The 23,700-nt window shown below is 44.7% G+C and overlaps 1 protein-coding gene across 1 annotated transcript in view; it reads left to right on the forward strand.

The window, feature by feature from the left end:
• Positions 1 to 23,700, forward strand: part of LOC116981653 (coiled-coil and C2 domain-containing protein 2A-like) — a 182,031-nt gene that overhangs the window by 31,015 nt on the left and 127,316 nt on the right. The window contains exons 7-10 of the mRNA XM_033034740.1: positions 2,289 to 2,339; positions 9,246 to 9,393; positions 12,041 to 12,106; positions 19,491 to 19,555. Coding sequence (XP_032890631.1) covers positions 2,289 to 2,339; positions 9,246 to 9,393; positions 12,041 to 12,106; positions 19,491 to 19,555 — 330 coding nt within the window. The remainder of the gene's footprint in view (positions 1 to 2,288; positions 2,340 to 9,245; positions 9,394 to 12,040; positions 12,107 to 19,490; positions 19,556 to 23,700) is intronic.

Here is a 23,700-nt window from a genome sequence, read left to right on the forward strand (position 1 = left end):
TCTTTCCTCTACACTCTCAGGGCCAATGCAGGGTCTTGCCCCAAAACATCGATGATTCCTCTGCCTCTATGGATGCTGCCTAACCCGCTGAGTTCCCCCAGCAGCTTGTTTTTTGCTCCAGAGTACATCAACTTCAGCACTTTGTGTCTCCTCCTCAAGATTGGCGCCATCTCTAATCTATGCCAGAGAGCCTTAATTACCTTAATTATTCCTTAATTATTCATGCAATTTAAGAAAAAATATTATTATGTAATTGTGGTTATATATTCAGTGGTTAACTATAACAGAATAATTGTATTTATATTCTACATGTTCAAATCTTTATTTCAATTCCAAAACATCATAAGTAAATACTAGACTAAGTGGGACCCATAGGGTCCCATTCTCACAAGGGAGGGCCGGTCCCCAACGCAATATTCCACCTCTCCACCAATTCCAATATTCCACCATTCACGCATGGCCCTCATCTGCGCAGGTGCGGCTGACGGGTTCCCGTTGTGATGCCCCTGATCCCCCCTCATACCCTCACCCCCCACACTCTGCCCCTTGCCCTCCCGCCCATCCACTCACTCCATCCCTCCCTCAAACCCCCCCCCCATCCATTCTTAGCGGCTCTCCGGCGGCGCAGCCATTCCCTCCAAATGGGTTCCTATTGTGACGTAGAACACGCAGGTATTACTGCGCAGGTGCAGCTGACGGCACGGCGTCGAAAAAGGATTTATTAAAGTTTAAAATTGAATAACTCTTAAAATATAACTACACTTTAAATGTTAAAGAGGAGATTTATTCAGTCCATTCTTTCTTGTTGCATCTCTTGTTACGTTCTGAAGCCGGGGGATGGGGTCGATTTCAGGCGGGGGCTGTCAGAGGCCGGTGGGGGGAGCGTCCTGCAGCCTGGGGAGGGGCATGGCTTCAGGCGGGGTTGTCGGGGGCCAGTGGGTGATGGGGGAGCGTCGTGCAGCCGGGGGAGGGGGACGGCTTCAGGTGGTGGCCAGTGGGGTTGGCTTTCTGGAGAGCTAGTGTGGGTGTTGTGGGCCAAAGTGACTGGTTTCCAGAGGGCTAGTATGGACATTGTGGGCCGAATGGATTATTGGGCTAGTCCAGCAGCTGGGGACGGGGAGGCTTCAGGTGGGGGTTGGCGGGAGCGTTCTGTAGCCGGGGGAGGGGCCAGTGGGGAGGGGAAGCGTTGCCGTGGCCTGCCACTGGGGGGGGGGGGGGGGGGGGGGGGGGGGGGGGGGGGGTGGTGAGCCTTCTGGATTCACAGTTCACTCACTCACGGCTTGTGGGCTCACTGTTCACTCACTCACGGCTTGTGGGCTCACAGTTCACTCACTCACGCTTGTGGGCTCACAGTTCACTCACGGCTTATGGGCTCACAGTTCACTCACTCACGGCTTGTGAGCTCACAGTTCACTCACTCACGGCTTGTGGGCTCACATTTCACTCACGGCTTGTGGGATCACAGTTCACTCACTCACGGCTTGTGGGCTCACAGTTCACTCACTCACGACTTGTGGGCTCACAGTGCACTCACTCACGGCTTGTGGACTCACAGTTCACTCAGCCATGGCATGTGGACTCACAGTTCACTCAGCCACGGCGTGTGGACTCACAGTGCACTCAGCCACGGCTTGTGGACTCACAGTGCACTCAGCCACGGCTGTAGACTCACAGTGCACTCAGCCACGGCTTGTGGACTCACAGTGCACACAGCCACGGCTTGTGGACTCACAGTGCACACAGCCACGGCTTGTGGACTCACAGTTCACTCAGCCTCTGCTAGTGGACTCACAGTTTACTCAGCCACGGCTTGTAGACTCACAGTTCCCTCAGCCACGGCTTGTGGACTCACAGTTCACTCATCCACGGCTTGTGGACTCACAATTCACTCAGCCACGGCTTGTGGACTCACAGTTCACTCAACCACGGCTCGTGGACTCACAGTTCACTCAGCCACAGCTCATGGACTCACAGTTCACTCAGCCACGGGTTGTGGACTCACAGTTCACTCACTCACGGCTTGTAGACTCATAGTTCACTCACTCACAGCTTGTGGACTTACAGTTCACTCAGCCACGGCTTGTGGACTCACAGTTCACTCGGCCACGGCTTGTGGATTCACAGTTCTGGACTCAACGCTCATTCACGGCTGACTGACTCACGCCTGGCCTCCGGGACTTTATTCTCCTCGCCCCCGGAAGGGTTGTTACCTTCATGGTGACAGACAGGCGAGAAGACCAATCTGCTCATCTCACGATTTTTGAAACCTTCATATCTTTTTGTAATAGTTCACAGATCGGAACAAAACTTGATGCGCTTGACGCAGAGGAGAACAGCGAGTAAGGGAGTGAAAAAATCCTAGCGATATAGCGTACCATTTTTGCGTAATAGTGCACAATAACAGAAAAAAAGTTTTTTAGGGCCCCCTGGTTAATTTATGTTAAAGTGTGTGATTTTTGCAAATGATTGCAATATGCTTTATTACATGGTAGATGAACTCCATGGCCAATGATAAGGCATGTCATCATTTCTTTTAATGGTCTACCTTCCACCTGGGGAATATATTGGGCCCACTGCAATGTCTCTGACATACAACACAGCTTGGGGGTTGTGCAAAGTACTTATGATACAGAGTCATTATATATCATATTAAGTACTTTAATTTGTATACATACAGAGATCAAAAAAAAAACTCATCGCCAATAAGGTAATGGAGGATTTACTGCAAGTAATATGTAACGTCAGTTATAGTTAATTAGAGTCCAAGATCTGCATCTAGACATAATCCCCGTATCTAGCCACTGGCTTGCTGACCCATCCTGCACGCATACGGTACAGGCCTTCAGCTTTGCCCTTCACAGGAGATGTCGCTACAGGCACGGCCTTCATCGGGAGTTTCTTAGCAGGCGACGACTCAACCAGGACCAGTTTCGCTGGGGATTTGTTGACAGGCTTTACAGGGGTCATCGGCATTTTTGGGGATTCAGTTTTAAGTTAACTTCCCTGGCACGCTTGAATACCTTCATCAAGTTTGCATCATGTTGTTCCATGTCTTTGCCACTAACAATGATATTGCCCACGATGATAGCACATGGGTATCCGTCAAACAGTTGCTCCATGGAGTGATGAAACACCTCACCGGCTGAACCGATGCCAAACGGCATGCGCAAAAATCTGTAGCGGACGAAAGCAGTGCTGAAGCTGGTATGCATAGATGATGCATGATCCAGGGGAATCTGCCAGAAGGAGCTCTTGATGTCTAATACAGGGAATACCGTTGGCTTGCTCATGTGGGAAGCTATGTCCTCCATGGTTAGCATGGGGTGATGGGGCCTTTTGAGTGGTGTTCAGGTCCCTCGGATTAATACATATACGAATCTCCTGTTTATTCTTCTTTGTAGCAGCCACCATCGAGGACACCCGTCCGTGGTTTCTGACACAGGCTTGATAACTCCTAATGCCACCATCCTGTCCAGTTCGGCTTTGACCCTGTCTCTCATGGCAATAGATACACGCTGAGCAGGCCGAACCACAGGTCGCACCTCCGGGTATAAAGACATAGAGTAAGTTATGGTAGCTTGCCAAGTTCTTCAGTTTAAAGATCGTGGTAATCCATGAGAATACACTGTGTAGAATCTGGAACTGGAGTTAGTTGATGCACAGCCTTGCTGAAGGTAACCAGCCCCATATCTTTGCAGGCATCATAGCCTAAAAGAGGAATAACATTGCGGTCGACGACATAGAATCGCAACCTATATGGTTGATTCCCAAAGTGGCACTGCAGCTTCACAATACCAACCGTATTGACCTCACTTCCCCATATGTGAGAAGAGTAACATTGGTGGGCTTGAATTGCTCTGCGTTCCTCAGACGATTGAACTGCTCCCGAGACAGAACATTGCATTTCGCTCGTGTCAATTTTCATCTCGATTACCTTATAGTTTACTGTTACGGTGGCCATTAGCTCACTATTCAGCACATGTTGTGTTTTAATAGAATGTGCCCGCAGAACGATTCCATCGACCTTTGGCCTCTCGTCCATGCTGCTATCGGACAAATCTGACCGTGGCTCAGCCTGCAGCAAATTTATTGGCTGCTTTGCCTGCTCTCTGTTAGGTCGGGACCTGCAACATCTCCAGAAATGGTTTCGCCTTTTTACACCCATGGCAAACTTGACCAAAGGCGGGGCACTTCTCTCTCTTAGCCATGTGCCCCCCACCACAGTTGTTACATCTATATTACTAAAAGTCTGATCTTGACCGCTTTTGGCTCACTGCTGCGATTTCCGAGACAACACCGCCACCTACGGCCGTCATTTTTGGACACCTCGCTCAGAGCTACCCTGCCTTCTGGAACCAGAGGATTTTTCCCACCGATTAAAAATCAGAGAGATATTAATGTTTTAAAAAAATTAGCCATTCTCTCTGCTGCCCCTGCTGGAGGGAGGGGGAGGGACTATAAAACCAGGAAGTGGTGAGCCTCACTCAGTCTCTGCAAGATGGAGGAAGCCAGAGGGTCGCGTGAACACATGTCTAGTCAACTGTGAGTGCGCTTAATGTGGTTTGAAAATGAAAATATGGCTGGGTTGAAGTAAAAATACACTGCAAATGGTTGTTTGGGTTGAAATAAAAATGCACTGCAAATGGTTGTTTGGGTTGAAATAAAAATGCACTGCAAATGGTTGTTTGGGTTGAAATAAAAATGCGCTGCAAATGGTTGTTTGGTTTGAAGTAAAAATGCACTGCAAATTGTTGTTTGGGTTGAAGTAAAAATGCACTGCAAATGGTTGTTTGGGTTGAAGTAAAAATGCACTGCAAATGGTTGTTTGGGTTGAAGTAAAAATGTACTGCAAATGGTTGTTTGGGTTGAAGTAAAAATGCACTGCAAATGGTTGTTTGGGTTGAAGTAAAAATGCACTGCAAATGGTTGTTTGGGTTGAAATAAAATGCACTACAAATTGTTGTTTGGGTTGAAGTAAAAATGCACTGCAAATGGTTGTTTGGGTTGAAGTAAAAATGCACTGTAAATGGTTGTTTGGGGGTTTTTGGGTTGAAGTAAAAATGGACTGCAAATGGTTGTTTGAGGGTTTTTTGGGTTGAAGTAAAAATGCACTGCAAATGGTTGTTTGGGTTGAAGTAAAAATGCACTGCAAATGGTTGTTTGGGTTGAAATAAAATGCACTACAAATGGTTGTTTGGGTTGAAGTAAAAATGCACTGCAAATGGTTGTTTGGGTTGAAGTAAAAATGCACTGTAAATGGTTGTTTGGGGGTTTTTGGGTTGAAGTAAAAATGGACTGCAAATGGTTGTTTGAGGGTTTTTTGGGTTGAAGTAAAAATGCACTGCAAATGGTTGTTTGGGGTTTTTTGGGTTGAAGTAAAAATGCACTGCAAATGGTTGTTTGGGGGGGGGGGGTTGGGGTTGAAATAAAAATGCACTGCTAATGGTTGTTTTGTGGGTTTTTTGGTTGCAAAACACTGCAAAGGGTAGTTTGGGTTTTTTTGTTGGGTTGAAGTAAAATGCACTGCAAATGGTTGTTTGAGTTGAAGTAAAATGCACTGCAAATGGTTGTTTGGGTTGAAGTAAAAATGCACTGCAAATGGTTATTTGGGTTGAAGTAAAAATGCACTGCAAATGGTTGTTTGGGTTGAAGTAAAAATGCACTGCAAATGGTTGTTTGGGTTGAAGTAAAAATGCACTGCAAATGGTTGTTTGGGTTGATGTAAAAATGCACTGCAAATGGTTGTTTGGGCGGGTTTTGGGTTGAAGTGAAAAGGCTCTGCAAAGGGTTGTTTGTCTAAACTTGACAAATTCCTGTTTGCACTATATTGATTTTAGGTAAAATGCTACCACTTACGACTGTGATTTTTGCCCATCTTACTTGGTCCCCCTCCGCTGATCAGGTGCACAGGATTCTTCCCATCAATGAAAAATAAAAGTGTTATTAGTGTTTAAAAAATGTTGAGAATCTCTCTCCTGTCAATCATGCCATGAAGACCACACCTATTCCCGTGGAAGGGGGAGGGATTATAAAATTCGGAAGTGTGGAAATGGCTCAGTCTCTACATGATGGGGGAGGGAGAGGTCACAACTCTGTCTGAGTTCTGAATCAACTGAACACACTGAACTGTGAGTGTGGTGTTTTGTGTGGTTTTATGGTGGTTTCACCTTGCTTGAAATGTTATGAAACTGCATTTGTATGTGGTGGCCTTGCACCCTGCATGAAATGGTATGAAACTGCATTTGAATGTGGTGTTGTTGCACCCTGCATGAAATGGTATGAAACTGCATTTGAATTTAGTGGCCTTGCACCCTCCTTGAATGGTATGAAACTGTACTTGAATTTGGTGGCCTTGCACCCTGCTTGAAGTGGTATGAAACTGCACTTGAATTTTGTGGCCTTGCACCCTGCTTGAAGAGGTAAGAAACTGCACTTGAATTTGGTGGCCTTGCACCCTGCTTGAAATGTTAGGAAAATGGATTTGAATTTGGTGGCCTTGCACACTGCTTGAAATGGAATTTCAAGGGATAGCCATGAGTCAACTGCCAGCCCACCAGCCGTGAGTGAGCTGCCAGCACATCAGGCTTGAGGGACTGAGCTGCCACCACAAGAATCCATTTGGCCCACAATGTCCATACTAGCCCTCTGGAGACCAGTAGTCCCTGCAGCCAACAACACCCATACCAGCTTTCCAGAAAGCCCCCCCCCCCCACTGGCCACCAATATTGGAATCGGTGGAGAGGTGGAATATTGCGTCGGGGGACCAGCCCTCCCGTGTGAACATGGGACCCAATGGGTCCCACTTAGTCTAGTTCTTGAATAAAACGACCTGCAGGATAATTAAGCTGTCTGCCTTGTTAATTCGTGCCTGGATTGACTGCGAGATAAGAAGTGAGTGGTCCCAAGCTGTCATTGGAGTGCCATCTGCTGCTGCCTTTGTTGCCTTGGAAACGGAGCTAGAACGCTATCAACTCCTACACTGGAATGTGTACAATGAGCTCCCGCGTTGGAATGCTGTGCCTTAGTGAGCATTTGGCCGTTTTGAATCGACAGCTCATAAGTCTCACAGACTGCAATAGCTCTATCCAGAGTTATTGCAGGATCGTGGATAAGCTTCCTTCTCAGCTGGTCATTAAAAAGATCACATACCAACCGGTTAAATTCATCTTTGAGATTGCCAATTCTGCAAGTTCCTGCAGCCTTCTTGATAGCACAAACAGAAGATTCAATAGTTTTGTTCCATTCTGGTATCTTGAGAAAAATTTAACACATTCGATGAGTGGATTAGCTTGAGGGTCACACAGCTGTCGAAACTTTCTCATGAGACACTCCGGGTCGTCCGGCGACTCAGCCGGTGTCATGATCGGCGCCCCATCATCGGCAGGTTGATGAGTTATTGCCTCAGCATACACAAACTGTTGTGCTCGTTCATAAGCTTCATCTCCTGCGAGTAGAAGGAGCATGCTTGCACGGACCATAGCCAACTTGTCATGAGAAGTTGCAGCAAAGAACAAATCATACTGTCGCTCAAAGGTATGCCACTGCTGCCCGATTCTGCTATCGAAAACGAGTGGGTCAGTTTTTCTGAAACCTTCAGCAATGTCTGAGATTATGAAAAGCCTTGTAAATAACAGCCAAAGTCAAACCGAAATCCCACCTCCGACACCATGTGCAAAGTCCTTACGATACAGAGTCATTATATATCATAACAAAAACTTTAATTTGTATACATACAGAGATCATTAAGATGAGTACTGTAGGCTCCGAACCGTAAGTTAAAACAACATGGCTGCCCGCATACCATGAGGTGGTGGTGGTGTGGAAAACCTGACATGGATTATGGATCAGTTCACCAGCAGCAAAACCAGACATGGATCAAAGCAGCAATGCTGTTTGATCTGCAGTGGTGACTGGGTGGGGCAAATTCTTCCTTTGATGTATCTGTACAAGGATCTGGCACAGTTATATTTCGCAGTGGTTTTTATCCTCGTATTCTTCAAATCCAATGGTTTTTGGAGATTTTTTTTGATGCAGTAATTCCCTGAAATACTGTGCTGATGGAAGGTCATCAGCGTGAATCGTTAACTCTATTTCTCTTACTACCGAATTTGCCTCAACTACATCGTATTTCCAGCATTTTCTGTTTTTAATAATTAAACTGTGTTATTTTCTGACGCTTATACAGCATTTTATTATGGACTCAAATTTTCTACGTTCCAAATTTGACTGATTTCATTCGTTCATCAAAGTGAGGAAAAGGGATTTTTTAAATAGTATTTTGACTAGTCATTTTCAATAATTTTCTAAGAAATTTGCAAGTTGCTGCAATGGGTCATAGTTTCCCGCATTGAATAACAACATATGTAAATGATTTTATATAGCACGTTAGGATTATTTTCATCGGGAAAGTGATTTTTATCCAACTTTTCTGTTTGGTATGATTTCCATTTTTGTCCATTTTTTTGCCAGGTTCCTGTGAAAGCTATTAGGTTTAAATCATCCTGTAAAATAATGTTCTAGGCATTCTTCCCTCATTGCATGGCAATAAAAAGATTTTGCTCATAAAAAGCCTATTTTTACAGTGTTTATCATTCATCTTGCTTAATTTCATTGTTCTATTTATCTTTCTATCAAAATTGTTTTAGATTTAAAATTAATCTCATTCATCTTTCCTTTACTTTTAAGTATAACTGATTGAGACAATCAGCATTTAATCCCTTTGTTGACAATCTTAACCAAAATCTCTCTGCACATTTTAATGAAATATGTTCAATCTGCCCCTAACTGAAAGCAATAGTCCTCAAAAATCAGGTATTTAGAATGCCTTCTTTCTGCCAATCTTTCAACTGTTACCTTTAATGTGGCTGGGGAAATAATTGCTTACTGGGCAGCTACAATCTAATTTCCAGGTGGTCTTTTAAAATAAATAATTCATTTTGAATTCCTTGTTGACATCAAAGTTTACAAAAAACAATGTTTCCGAGTAACAAAATAAAACAATTAAAAGTGAATAGAACTGACGGTGCTGAACTAACTCAGCAGGTCAAGCCCTTCTTCAAATGTCCCAGCCTGAACCATCGCCTATCCATGTGCTTCAGATTGCTGCCTGACCCGTTACTCCAGCACTTTGTGTTTTACACAAGATTTCAGCATCTGGTGTCTCTTAATTAAAGTTGAAGTTTCTTTTTGTTGGAAGGTATGTAAAATTCAATATTCTTTTTGGTATGTGGTATTGTTGCAAACAGGCTGGAAGTGAATTACAAATCACTTGGAAAGCAATGTGAAGTGGAGTACCTTGCAGAAGTTGTTGAACTAGAACAACAATTTGAAGATAAATTCAATAAAGAAATGGAGATATATAATGAAAAATTAGAAATTTGGAAAAATAAACAGGTATGTATATGTACAGTTTCCTGCAGCACACAGCATTAATATTTATTCATTATACACTGATGGAACTTCCACTTGTTTGATATATCTGAATGATTATTTTTGCTTTAACTTCAAAATCCATTCCTAAGATTGAATGGTATATGTAGTAGTCCGTGGGCCAGAGGGGCCTACCGTGCACCCCCCCCCCCCTTATGATCCTACTTCTTGGGTGTCATTTTGTTCATTGGTATCTCTTTTGTCGGAAAAATTATGTTCCCAAGAAAAAAATTCATTTGGACTTTTTTTTTAACCCGTATATCAAAATTGTGTTTTTTCACACTGCCCTCTTTCTTGGGGTCTGTGAATTTGGTACTTGCTTCTTCAGAAGCTCATAAACACTCTTGAACTGTACTAAATTCCGTGATGGGATGATTGATCACAAGATAGTAGTCAATTGGGGTCACATTTGAAGGCACCTCACCTGTTGCTGAGACAAATCCAGCCCAAGCTGGAAGCTCTTGACCTTTCTTACTACTCGCTTTCCGGGAAAACATCCATGCCATCACGCTTCCAGTGCTGCACACGAAAATATGGATTTGCTTTCCGGTTGACATAGGATGATGGAAGAGGGCCTTCATGTTGAATATCCAAGGAACGTTCTTTGGTACAAACTACTGATGGTACCGGACCAATTGAATCTCCAGCAGATTCTGTGTCTGCGATATCCTGCAGCATAATCCCATGGGCTGTGTGGACAGAACCAGAACTTGTCAGGCTTGAAATGAATTTGTCAAAGTTATCAAAGTCTGAATGGAAGAGTGATGACTCCACAGGATGGCGGATTACTTGTCTAGATAGAATGCTAGATGTTTGCTGTAGAGCTTGTGCAATAGCGGTTTCAAGCAAAAGTGAAAACGAAGAGCTTTCTGAATGACCGAGACGGTTCATGAGTGTGATTGAGCGCTGCGAAAGAGATGTCTGAGAGTCATGTGAGGAGGAGGAGCCATCTTGGTGAACGGCTGCTAGCCAGCAGCCGTCCGTTTTAAATCCGTTTTTTTTAAATAGTTTTTAGTGAGTCCTGTTTTTTGTTTGTAGGGGATATGGTCTTTTTAATGTGGGGGGTAGGTGTAAACTTAATTTCTAGGTCCCTACCTGGTCGGTGTGGCAGCCTTTTCTCCGGGCTGCCCGTTGACCCGTCCTCGTGGCCTACCTGCGGGCTTGGAGCGCCGTTTCCTGGCGGGAACCGCCCAGCACCTCGGCCTCGGCGGCGGCACAGCATTGGAGCGCTGGAGCGGAGCGGGCGATCCCTTGCCTGGGTCGCCGCGCTGGAGCGACGCGCTGGAGCTCTGGCGAGCTGGATCGCCGAGAGCAACAACTCCGGGCTGCGGGTCTGCGGAGCGGAGAGACGGCGTGCGTAGAGGCGGCAAGGCGGCAGTGCGGAGAGGCGGCGCCGACTTTGTCATTGGGAGCCTGGGAGCTCCAAACCGGCGCGGCCTTGTCGGCTTCGGCAGCCGCGGGCTCCAACCAGGAAGCGGCCGTTCCAAGTGGCCCAGCCGCCGAGAGGACTCTCCCGACGCCGGGGCAAGACCACCCGGTGAGAACGGCCAGGGACATCGGGCCTCCGTAGAGGCAATTGCGGTGGCCTCAATAGGCCTGACTTTGGGGTGAACATGGGGTGGGGACTGGACATTGTGCCTTCGCCCACAGTGCTATCCACTGTGGGGGGATGATTTTTTTTGTCTAATTGTAGTCTTGTAGGTCTGTGTCCAAGATGGCTGCCGTGAAGAGAGAGTGGACGCTGGCGCGCTTTGGCTGCCGCTGCTCCCTCTTCACACTGTGTTTTTGATTTTCTGTTTTTGGATTGAATCCTGTTTTTAATTTGTGTCTCTGTGATGTCTTTATTACTTGTTATATTCCGATTATATGTTATTCCGATATACTATGTAAGGTGTCCTTGAGATGTTTGAAAGGCGCCCATTAAATAAAATTTATTATTATTATTATTATACCAGAATGTGCTTGGACATTTTCCACTTTCCATTTGTGGCTGCTCTACAGATACCTTGTCCAATAGATGTGACCAGTCTAGTGACTCTTCATGATTGATGAGATGGATTTCCACCCAACAAGTAGTTCAGAAATTTCTCAAGCTTAGCAGGAATTTGGTCATCTCTATTTGCAAGGGCTTCTGCAGTTGATGGCCAAGGAAGTGTTTCAGACTCCTCAAATGCATTGGTAATAATTCTGTGGAGGAAATGTGCTACATCTGCAATTGTATCAGCAGAACTCAGCTCATGTGTACTTTGCATTGCCTTATTTACACTCATCCCCGAACTATAAACCAAAAAGCTTTCGAACTTATCCTTACCACCTACTTTACAAATGGATAGTTTACCCTTGTAGACCGCATGTTTTTCAAGCTTACTTTTCAGTTTACCTGCTCTGTACTTCAGGATAGCAAACGGAGTGTCCTTCAGTTCATCTTTATATTGCTCACAAAGGCTTCCAAATCTTACACTTATGTAATATTTCTTCATCTACAAGACTGCAAACACTGGCAAATGCTTTCCAGTGGGCTTCTTCCATATTTCTCTGCTTGGTTATTTCCTCGTCATTGCTAATTTTCCATTTATCTGGTTCTTGGTTCACAATGTATTTCTTCCGACAGCTTTTGTGGTATCTTGCTTCTGATGCAAACAAATCATCTCCTCGGATTCTAATGCCCATGTCCCACGTAGGAAACCTGAACGGAAACCTCTGGAGACTTTGCGCCCCACCCAAGGTTTCCGTGCGGTTCCCGGAGGTTGCAGGTGGTTGCCAGAGGTTGCAGGTAGAGGAAGCAGGTAGGGAGACTGACAAAAACCTCCGGGAACCGCACGGAAACCTTGGGTGGGGCGCAAAGTCTCCAGAGGTTTCCATTCAGGTTTCCTACGTGGGACAGGGGCATTAGAAGTAACTCTTCATCACCAATCCTCTCTGCAACATCTACAACATTATGCCAACCACCAAATTCAAACATTGATGTATATTTGGTTGTCCAAGAGCCTTTCACTTTCACTGATTTTGGGCCTTTCATTTTACAAAAGATACAATCAGGTTCAAATATGACTTTATCAACTGAAGATCTGGAAGGACATGAAGTTGAAGGACCTGCGATATCAGTTGAGGTCTCTGTCAGTCGATTGAGATTCTTCGTAAAAACTTGGTAGCAGTCTCTATGATAACCGTGTACATCTGAAATGTCTTCAGGAATGAGGTTGCAAGCCTCTTCCATTCTAAATGGAGCGCCATGAGGTTGGGAAAGTCGTCGATCACGAATGCTTTTCAAAATGTTCAAGCGTTCTTTTGGATCCTTGCTCTTACGTGAAGGGTCCTCATTTGGAACCTGGACAATGAACAATACAGACTTGTCGCCGCTTGTTCACACTCGACTGTTTCTATACTCTCCCTATTCTCCCCTCTCTGTTGACTATCTTCCATGATGATGAAGTCAGTCAGCCAAATTTCAATGTGAAATGTTAAGAGAAACATGTTAAGTGTGAAATGTTAAGAGAAAGTAGAAGACATTTCTGTTTGCCAACTGGGTATATAATGATAACATCTTTTTTCTTTTATTAAAAAATATTTATTTGACATAGATTGAAATAAGGGGTTAATAAACATAGTCCAAATGAGTTTTTTTCTTGAGAACATCATTTTTCCGACAGAAGAGATACCAATGAACAAAATGACTCCCAAGAAGTAGGATCATAGGGGGGGGGGGGGGGGGTGGGTGTGGGGCGTGCACGGTAGGCCCCTCTGGCCCATGGACTATAGGACTGTAGTAGATATGATCAAGCTAACTGTTAACTAGATCAAGTATGAAGTCAAAATATTTGGCATACCTATTGGAATGAACTGGCATTGCAATTATTGGCCAAGACTTTACAGCCTTTGTTCCCTATTTACAGGCTCCCTATTTACAGGCTTTGTTCCTTATTGTCCAGAACTTATTTCTGAAGCTCAAGAAGTCGAACTTGTTGGTAAAAAGGGCGGTGGAACTAAACAAAAAGTTCCTGATCAGAAATAGACCTTTGAACAATGTAATCCCGGCAGATGTGAACTCCAGAAGAAGCATGGCCATGAAACTGGCCTAGCACAGATTTTCAATGTTCCTGGACATCGCTAAGATCATTTTACAATAGGAAGATTTATTTCAAACCTTTTAAAGAGAGAATATATAAAACTAACTTAAAACCTGGAAATGTAATTGAATCTTCATGTTTTTAAATGACCCAGGAGTTTTAAAACAAACTAGACCAAGTGCAGCCCCATTGGGTCTGTTCCTCCAACGCGCGGTTGCGGGGGGGTGGCACGCAGCGTCACACGCACTAGCCACCCCTACACACACAGTAACTACCCCCCGCACACACACTAACTACCCCCCTTGATATTATATTCATATTATTAATTTGCTCCTTTTACCCCATAACCGCCCTGTGGAGCGGAGGAGGAGAGGGAGGGTGGGGAGGAGGGTAGATAGAGATAGGAGGAGAGAGGGGAGGAGAGAGGGGGGAAGAGAGAGGGGGGGAGAGAGGGTAGTGGAGGGGAGAAGGGGGTTTAGGGGAGGGAGGGCAGGGGGTGGGGGACAGGGAGGGGGAGAGAGAGAGTGAGGGTAGAGAGAGCGGGAGAGGGGGGAGAGAGAGGGGGGGGGGGAGAGAGAGAGAGGGGAGAGAGAGAGAGAGAGAGAGGAGTGGGGCGGGGCGAGCCCAGAGCGATCTGAGGACCAAAGATCCTATAGCGAGCTGTAGGCTTTGCTGAGGACTGCCAAAAGCTTCCGCCAGCGTTACAGAGGATCGGGCCTCGGACACGGACACGGAGAGGAGGTCGTCCCCTGTGACGTGTAGAGAGGAGAGGGGAGGAGGTGAGAAAAGGAGGGGTGGCACGGGGAGCCGGGCGAGTGAGTGGGCTGCGAACAACGGAGAGAGACAGCACCGGCTTGACTCTGGAAACCCACAGCTGGAATGAGCAGGCGGGCGGGGAATGGGAGGGGCAGGGCTTCACAAGCTGCACGGGCGGCGCGGAGAAGCTTCAGCACGTGAGGCGCCTCTGAGGTCGGGATCTGCAGAACAAATATCCTATAGCAGAGCTGAGCTGTAGAATCTTTGTTCTGCAGAACTTTCTCGATCTTTCTGCGCCTTTTGAAGAACAGGGGGTGGGTGGGGGGGCTAACGTACCTCGTGGAAAACTACGCATGCGCGTTGACAGCAGCTGCATTAATCCAGAGCTGCGGGGGGGGGGGGGGGGGGGTGAGGGGCGGGGCCCCGTGGAAAGGCATTGTGAGGTCAGCAGCTGGGCAACCTTTATATTTTAAAAAAATGTCAGTTTGGTGATAAATGTTAGTAAATATTTTGGGAAATAATGGACCAAATTTATAGAGGATTAGATTTTTGAAATCATAAGGAAAATTTCTACCGGAAGATGTAAAACATTCACTGTTATTGTAACGCCAGCAGCTGGGCAGCGGTCATATTTAAAAAAAAGTTAGATTGGTCAACAATTTTAATTAAAAAGTCAGGAAAATAATGTACCAAATGTACAGAGGAGTGGATTTCTAAAATCACAAGGAAAATCTCTACTGAAATATGTAAACACTTCCCTGTTTTGTCGTCTGGTTTTCGAGGAGATACGTTTCACAGGCAAAATGACACACGCACACACACACACACAGAGTTTTAAAAGTATACTAGACCAAGTGCAGATCCGTTGGGTCTATTCCCCCAACGCGTGGTTGTGAAGGGGGGGGGGGTCGGCCTTAGGCGTCATATACATGCTAACCACCCCTATACACACTAACCCCCCCTTGATATATTAATATTCATTCGCTCCTTTTATCCCATCCCCCTCCCTAACCACTCACGCATAACCCTCAACAGCGCAGGCGCAGCTAGAGGGGGGGGGGGGGTGGAGAGGGAAGATGAGGGGGTAGAGATTGGGGGGTGGTGGTGGGGGCACAGCATTACAGGGGCTGTTTCCCGAATGAAATACTACACCACTCACCCATAGGTCCCAATATTCACCACTCCCTAGAGAGGTAGGGGGCACAGAGGAAGGGGGGGGGGGCAGAAAGGCAGGGGGGGGGCTGAGAGGGAGGGGGGGCAGAGAGGAAGTGCCCCCTCCCCACCTCTTCTCCCTCCCTCCGTCCTCTGGGAGGGTGTAGAGGGGTCTTTTAAAATTGTTAGGCCGAGTTCATCTCCCCAAGCTCGTCTAATTACTTCCGACAATGGGGTTTGTATATTTAAAAGGGTATTATAAAGGTACGATATTAACTTATTTGAATCCGAGTTTCTATTCATGCATTCGTCTAGTATGTCTGGAACCATATATTGACAGTCTTGGGTATATGATTTCAGATGGTCTTGTATTTGAAGATATCTAAAGTATTGGCTACATTTCAGATGATATTTCAACTGTAATTCTTGAAATGAGAGAAGAGTTCCCGTCTCATAAAGATCTCCCAGTATTTTTAATTCCTAATCTTTCCCAGTATGTGAACGTCTTGTCTAGAAGACGGCTTAAACGAGGAATTATTGGCGATTGGTGAGAGAAGAGATAAATTTCTCAGTTTAAGGGTTGACTTCACTTGTTTCCAGATTCGTAGAGTACTATGGATAATCTGATTTTTCTCTTATACTGTTTTCTTCAGATTTAGTGGAGAGAGAAGAATCGCGCCTATATTAAAGGGCGAACAATCTTCTCTCTCCATTATTAGCCAGTTTACCTGTTTGCATGTCCATCCAATAGATTATGTTTTTAATATTCGTTGTCCAGTAATAGTACAAAAAATTGGGGAGAGCCAATCCGCCAGTTTCTTTGGGTTTACATAGATGTCGTTTATGGATTCTGTGTGTTTTATAATCCCAAATAAAGTTTGTGATCAGAGAATCGAGTTTAAAAAAAAAATTTAGGGAGATAAATCAGTTTTGATTGAAGTAGGTACTGGATTTGTGGAAGGAAGATCATCTTTATGGCATTTATTCTACCTATGAGGGAAATCGGAAGCGTTTTCCAAAATTGAATAAGGGCATTTAGTTTGGTAATTAATGGTGGAAAGTTTGCTTGAAATAGAGAAGTATATTTTCTAGTTACGTAAACTCCAAGATATTTAAATTTTTCCGTAGCAATTCTAAAAGGGAATTTTAGAAGGTGTGTCGGATCTTGAGGCTTTATTGACATAATTTCACTTTTTTTGTTCCAGTTTATTCTATATTCTGAAAAGGAACTGAATTCCTCTATAAGATTTAGTATATTTGGAATGCTAACTTGGGAATTAGTGATATATAGTAGTACATCATCTGCATACAATGATATTTTATTATTAGAATATTTAGTATTATAGCCATGAATATTCGGGTGTTCTCTTATATTTTCTGCTAAAGGTTCAATCGCAAGGGCAAATAACAGGGGTGATAGTGCACACCCCTGGCTATTGCCCCTGGATAGCTGAAATTTAGGTTGAGAGTATTTGATTAGTCAGTATTCTGGCAATCAGCTTGTCATATAGCAACTTTATCCATGAAATAAAGTTTTCTCCTAATTGAAATTTTTGCAATACTGTAAAAAGATATTTCCATTCTACTTGGTCAAATGCTTTTTCTGCATTTAAATGAAATAATTGATGTCTTCTTTTATCGTTCTATGTGAGTACATTATATTAAACAGACGTCTCAAGTTGTTGAACGAGTGTCTCTTAGGTATAAATCCAGTTTGATCAGAATGTATTAATTTATTAACATATTTACTTAGCCTTCTTGCCAGGGTTTTAGCTAATATTTTCTGATCTGTATTTAGCAGGGCAATTGCTTTATATGATCCCGGCTCTTCGAGATCTTTATCTTTTTTGGGTATCAGTGTAATAGTTGATACGGCTAAAGTTTGTGGTAGGGTCTGTTCTTTAAATGCGTGCATATAAAGGGCTTGTAAACGCGGGGAGATAAAATTGTAATTTTTTAAATAAAATTAATTACTAAACCTGTCCGGGCCTGGCGTTTTACCATTCTTCAATGAATTAATAGTCTCTTCGATTTCTTTTATTGTGATCTGCGCTCCTAATTCTTCACGTTCCACCACGTTAAGTGACAGAAGATTACAGTTGTCAAGGAAGTCTTTAAATTTTATCGTTTCCGCTGAAGTTTTAGATGTGTATAAATGTTGATAGAACTGTACAAATCTTTCGTTAATATTTTTAGATACACACACACACACACTCAAGTGCCTGGAGAGCGGTGAGTGCCTGGAACATATGCCAAGTTTGATGATGGAGGCAGATATGATAGTGGGATTTAAGAGGTTTATTATATGCACGTGGATATACAGGAAATGGAGGATACCATTTGTAGGATGTGGAGGCAGAGGAGATTCTGTTTACCTGGACATTGTCAGCCAAAGAGCCCATTCCTGCGCTGTACTCTCCTGTGTTCTCTGTTCTATATTAAGAGAGATAAAAGTGAACATAGGTCTGGATCATTTGCAGAGATTTCAAATCCCAGTTCAAGCTTTGTTAGAAAACATTTGTTCTTATTGTTAAAGTATTTAAGCACTGTAAGACTGCGGCAGTAAGTTCCATTCTGGGAATTGCCATTTGCTTCAATAGACAATAGGTGCAGGGGCAGGCCATTTGGCCCTTCGAGCCAGCAACCGCTATTCAATGTAATCATGGCTGATCATCCCCAATCAGTACCCCGTTCCTGCCTTCTCCCCATATCCCCTGACTACGCTATATTTACGAGCCCTATCTAGCTCTCTCTTGAAAGCATCCAGAGAACCTGCCTCCACTGCCCTCTGAGGCAGAGAATTCCACAGATTCACCACTCTCTGTGAGAAAAAGTGTTTCCTTGTCTCCGTTCTAAATGGCTTACTCCTTATTTTTAAACTGTGGCCCCTGGTTCTGGCCACTCTGGCCTTTCCCATTAAGAATGCAACATGTACTTCATTGTTATCATTTTCCTGTCTTAGATATGAAACAGTACCTTTGCCACTTTCACTTGCGTCTGAAAAGTGATGCAGCTGTACATATCTGATTCGACTAATGTTTGCAGGCTTCATGCACCGGTCCACTTTGAATTCTGAGATCTTGTTGAGATTTGCTAACAATTCTGTCCATCGTTGAGAGGAAGTTTGCGTTATACTCTCATCCCATCCAAGTTTTTTCTTACAAAGATCCTTCAAAATCAACTTGGCTGGCAGTGTAAATGGTGCGGGAAATCCCAAAGGATCGTAAACAGAACCAATTACGGATAGGATACCCCTTCTAGTACATGGTCGCTCTTGAATCGAGATTCTGAACTGGAACACATCTGTTTCGACACACTGGTGCAGTCCCAGTGCCCTTTCCATTGACAGATTATCTTTGTCCAAATCCAATTCCCTGACCTCCTTGGCTCTGTCATGTAGTGGAATGCTCTCCAATACAACATGGCTGTTGCTGATTCACTTAGATAGCATGAATCCTCCCTTATTACAAAGAGGTCAGATGTTTCACGATTTGAATTGCTTCCTCTTCCATAGACATGGATAATAATCATCCACGTAGAAATTATTCTTTACTGTGTTTGTCACTTCTTCTGGAGAGTGTGCTTTATTGTCCTCGGCGGTCTTCCTTAATGCAAAGTTTGCACAACTTGGTGATGACACTGCTCCAAAGAAATGTACCTTCATCTGGTATTCAACAAGATCTGTTGTGCATCACCATCAGGCCACCATAGGAATCAGAAGTAGTCGGTATGCTTTTCTGATACTTTGACTTGATGAAACATTGCTTTAATATCAGCCATCAAAGCAATCTGTTCTTGTCTGAACTTAATGAGAGCTCCAATGAGTGAGTTGGTAAGGTCTGGACCTTGCAGTAGTTGACAGTTAAGTCATGTTCCTTTGAAGACTGCAGCACAGTCAAAGACCATCCTCAAGGTCCCTTTCTTCGAGTGATACACCCAGTGATGCGGAATATACCAAAGCTCTCCGTCACTTTGATTTAGCTGGTCTGTTGGTACCATTTTGGCATAATCATTGTCAATCATGTTCTTTAGGAAAGATGTATATTCATCATGATATTTCATATTCTTGCCAAATTTGCGTTTCAGATTCTGGGTGCGTTGCTCTGCAATGCGACTATTATTCGGCAGGCTAACACTTTCCTGTTTGAAAGGTAAGTCTAGTCATAATGTCAGTTTATCATCTTTACTGCGTGATTCATAATATCCAAAGACTCTAACTCCTCTCTGGACATCTCTGATTCCCTACTGGTACTTTCATTGAAGTCGTGATTGTATTACTTGTTCTTTTAATTTAACAGCAGATAGTCGATTGACAGCAGCAGCAGGGTGGTTATTCTGTTTCCTGCTTTTGTTGTTCCTTCTCAAGGAGCCATAGAGAACCCATCCGAGTACGGTTCTCACAGCGAATGGTCCATCTCCTTGACTACTGATAAACTCTTTAGGTTCCACTGCCTTCAAAGCATTCGTTCCAATAAGTAGGTCGATACCAGAATTTATTTTAGGTATCTTGAATCCTTCAAGTAAGGCCATTGTTTCAAGTCTTCTTGCTTGGGTATATTTAGATGAGAAACAGGCATGGTCTCATGTGTAAACACATCAGATATTTGTATAAAACTGTCTTTATCCAGACTAGATATTTCCATACCTGTAATATGATGACTATTGCAGTATTTCTCCTCATTCATGGTACGCAAGAAACTTAGGCTTTTCTCCTGTGATGTCCAGCCTTCTCATCAAGCTTTCTGTGCAAAAGGTAGATTAGCTATCATGATCCAAAAATACATATGTTTACAACACTGTATTCCCCTGGCTGCTCCTTACTGTTACTGGGAAGATGGAGAAAATACAGGTTTCTTCCCCGACCTCAATATGCGCATTTATCTGAGGTGAGGTAACACCATCACTCATAGCTGGCTTCTCCTCCTGGTCTATTTGCTCCGGCTTTTTTTCCATATTCTTCTGTTCAGTATGAAGTAATTCAGGATGATCTTGTCTGCACTTATTCCAAGTTATACGACTTGCAGTCTCTAGCCATGTGTCCTTTCTTCAAACATCCAAAGCAGATTCCCTTCTCCTTTAAGAAGTCCATCTTTTCTTTATATTCCTTCTTCTTGAATTTGACACCACCTTATGGTGTGACAAACCTCATCACATGACAAACAGAACCCTTTTTGCTTAATAGTGGATGCATCTTTCATTCCTCCTGTCGTTTCTACAGAACTGCTTTCCTTAGGTCCTGATCTTCCTTTTGTTTTAGTAAAGGTAGAACCTTTAACAATTGCTGGTTTAGGATCTTGAATATTCCCATGGCGTAGATTTGATATTAACCATACTTCCCTTTCCACAAAACTCACCAGATCAGGAAACTTCCAGTATCAGACCTGCTCTATCCCTCCACTTTTCTCTAAATCTCTCGGGCAGTTTTAGATTGATAGTTCTCATATTACTAACAATATTCATTTATTCTATGTGGTCGAGATTTCCCATTGAGCTACAACAACCTCTAAGAAATATCGCAAACATGCAATGCCTTCACATCTTCTGCCTGGATAGCTGTCCAAGCATAGGCCTTCTTCATGTATGAATTAGTAGTTACCAAAATGTTCTTTATGCAATTTTCTTGCCATTTGATAGCCCTCCTCTGCAGGCAGATTTCGACAACATATTACAAGCTTTGCATAACCGCTTGTGTAGTACTCCAGAAATTGTAAGCGATCTCTTTCATTAGTAGTTTTCATTTCCACTCCTTCGTGAAACGGTATTATGAAAGTTTCATATTGCAAAGGATCACCATCATACTTAGGAATTTCCATTGGAAGTCAGGTGGAAGAGAGATTTTATTGAGCTAGGAGCTCGCTGATTCTTGTTTGATTCCTCACCAATTCATAGAATTCACTTTGAGATAAAGTAAAAATAAGTAAAGTATCCTTTATAGTCATTCAGACCTTCAAGTCTGAACAAAATTTCGTGCCTTGCAGTCATACATATAATAAAATTACAAAAACACACATTTAACATCCACCACAGTGTGTACACCAGACACCTCCTCACTGTGATGGAAGGCAAAAGTCGTAAAGTCTTTGTCTCTTCCCTCCTTGTTCTCCCTCTGCGCTGAGGCGATCCAGTCTTCCGATGTTGTGAACCCGCCGGGTGATGGTAAGTCAGTCCCGCGGCTGAATCCGAGCTTCGCTAACGGGCCGGTTCAAACTCCTTGGTGGTCGAAGCTGCCGCCCTCAAGTCCAGCGGACGAAGCTGTTGCCGCGGGAGCTCCGGAAAAGCAGATCACCAACCTGTGACCTCCGAGGCTCCGAAGTCGGGTCGCCGCAGCTGGAACGCCGCCACAAGCCCAAAGTCGGGCCACCGGAACGGCACCACAGCCCCGTATTCGGGCCACCGCTGGTGGAACGTCGCCCCAGCCCCGAAGTCAGGCCGCCGCTGGAACGCCGCCACAGCCCCGAAGTCGGGCCGCCGCCGTCGGAACGCAGCCACATCCCTGAAGTCGGGCCACCGCCGCCGGAACGCTGCCCCAGCCCCGAAGTCGGGGGGCGCCGCCGCCGGAATGCCGCCACAGCCCCGAAGTCGGGCTGCCGCCGGAATGCAGCCACAGCCCCCAAGTCGGGCCGCCGCTGCCGGATCGCAGCCATGGCCCGAAATCGGGCCACCGCCACAGCCCCGAAGTCGGGCTGCCGCCGCCAGAACGCCGCCACAGCCCCGAAGTCGGCCAGCCTCGCGCTGGTAAGTCCTGGCTGGCTCTGCCTCCGTTGCCTCGAGGTCGGTCCCAATTGGAGGCCGCCAGCTCCGCCATTAGGCCTCAGCGCAGACGCAGACGGAGACGGAGGATACGACAAGAATAAGTTGTATCCCCTCCCCCCCGAAGGAAGAGACTAAAACAAGTTTCTCCCACCCCCCCCACACATACACAACCTAATAACTAAAATGAACTGACTAAAACAGGACAAGAAAACAACAACAAAAAGAAAAAACAAACCGACTTCAGGCGAGCCGCAGCTGCTAAGGCAGCGCCGCCACTTCCGGTTGGGCCCTGGTTGGGCACAGATGGATGATGAACAGGCCTCTGGAAAGACTACTGGTCTGGGTAAGTTTTGTCACGAGTCCCATTGTTAGTTGTTTGTCCCTTGCTGGGTGCAAATGGATAATAAACAGGCCTCTGAAAATCTTGGCTTGCACAAGCCTGTGTATTGGGCCCCTGAGAAGAGTCCTGGATCGCTGACTTATTACGAGCCTCAATAGACAGCCCTGCAGCCTCAACAGACAGCTCAAAAGTTGTTTGCTTTGGTCTAGCTCCTTGTTGCTGAAATGAAGTTTTGTCGCCCATCCACCTACTCAGTACTCGTTCGGAGTCATGCCAGATATTCTCTGGCTGTAGATTAGCTCCTTGGACCAAGGAATTCTCCTTCTGAGATATTCTCGAGCCGCATCTTGTACCTTGACCTTCCAGTATCTTCCTTGGCAGCTGCCAACTTTGTATCTAATTCCAGCTGTTCTTTCTCCTTCCTCAACTGCCTTTTTCGTTCCTCAGCCTCTTTCTTCAGCTGTTTTGCTTGCCTTTTCAGCTACACTCGTTCCTCGGCCTCTCTCTTCAGCTGTTCTTCTTGCCTTTTCAGCTGTTCACTTCGTTCCTCAGCCTCGCTCTTCAGCTGTTCTTTTTGTTCCTCAATCTCATATTTTTTCTCCAAGGTGGCAGCTTCTAGCAAGAGAGCAACTACTTCAGCTTCGGCTTCCATTTGAGCAGAGACCCATGTAGTTGAACTGGCTACAGAACCAGATTTATGTCTTGTTAAGACATTTTAAATACTCTCTTGAGGTGTAATTTCTTCTCCCACTTTGACACCTTGTTGCATAGAACTTCCGACTGCGTAAGTTGTTCAATTTCAACTACTTCTTCACATACTTTACAAAACCATCGAAAAATTTCACTCTTTCTAGGAACTGCAGGGTGTGCTTTTCGAGTTCTCCCTCAGGCAGTTGTAAACTCAGCAATGAGTTTTGCTTTTCTCCAACCTCATGGCCGAGGCTGAATAATTACTCCAGATTAGATTGCACCATCTTCGCATTCTCATCTGATTTCATTACTTTCTTCTGGATTTCAATTTCCTTGGCTTTCAGCTTCCATTACTTGTTTCTTTCCAGGTAGGCTACTTCTCCCTTTTCAGTGCACTTGATTTCTCTCTTTCCATATCTTCTCTCTTCTGGCTCCACAGCTCCCTCTTGTGGCTTCTCTTATATACAAGTTTAAAAAACAGCCTGTTTCTTCAAAACAATCATTATGTCAAAG

The sequence above is a fragment of the Amblyraja radiata genome, chromosome 15 (assembly GCF_010909765.2).
Source record: "Amblyraja radiata isolate CabotCenter1 chromosome 15, sAmbRad1.1.pri, whole genome shotgun sequence".
Classification (NCBI taxonomy): Eukaryota; Metazoa; Chordata; class Chondrichthyes; order Rajiformes; family Rajidae; genus Amblyraja; species Amblyraja radiata.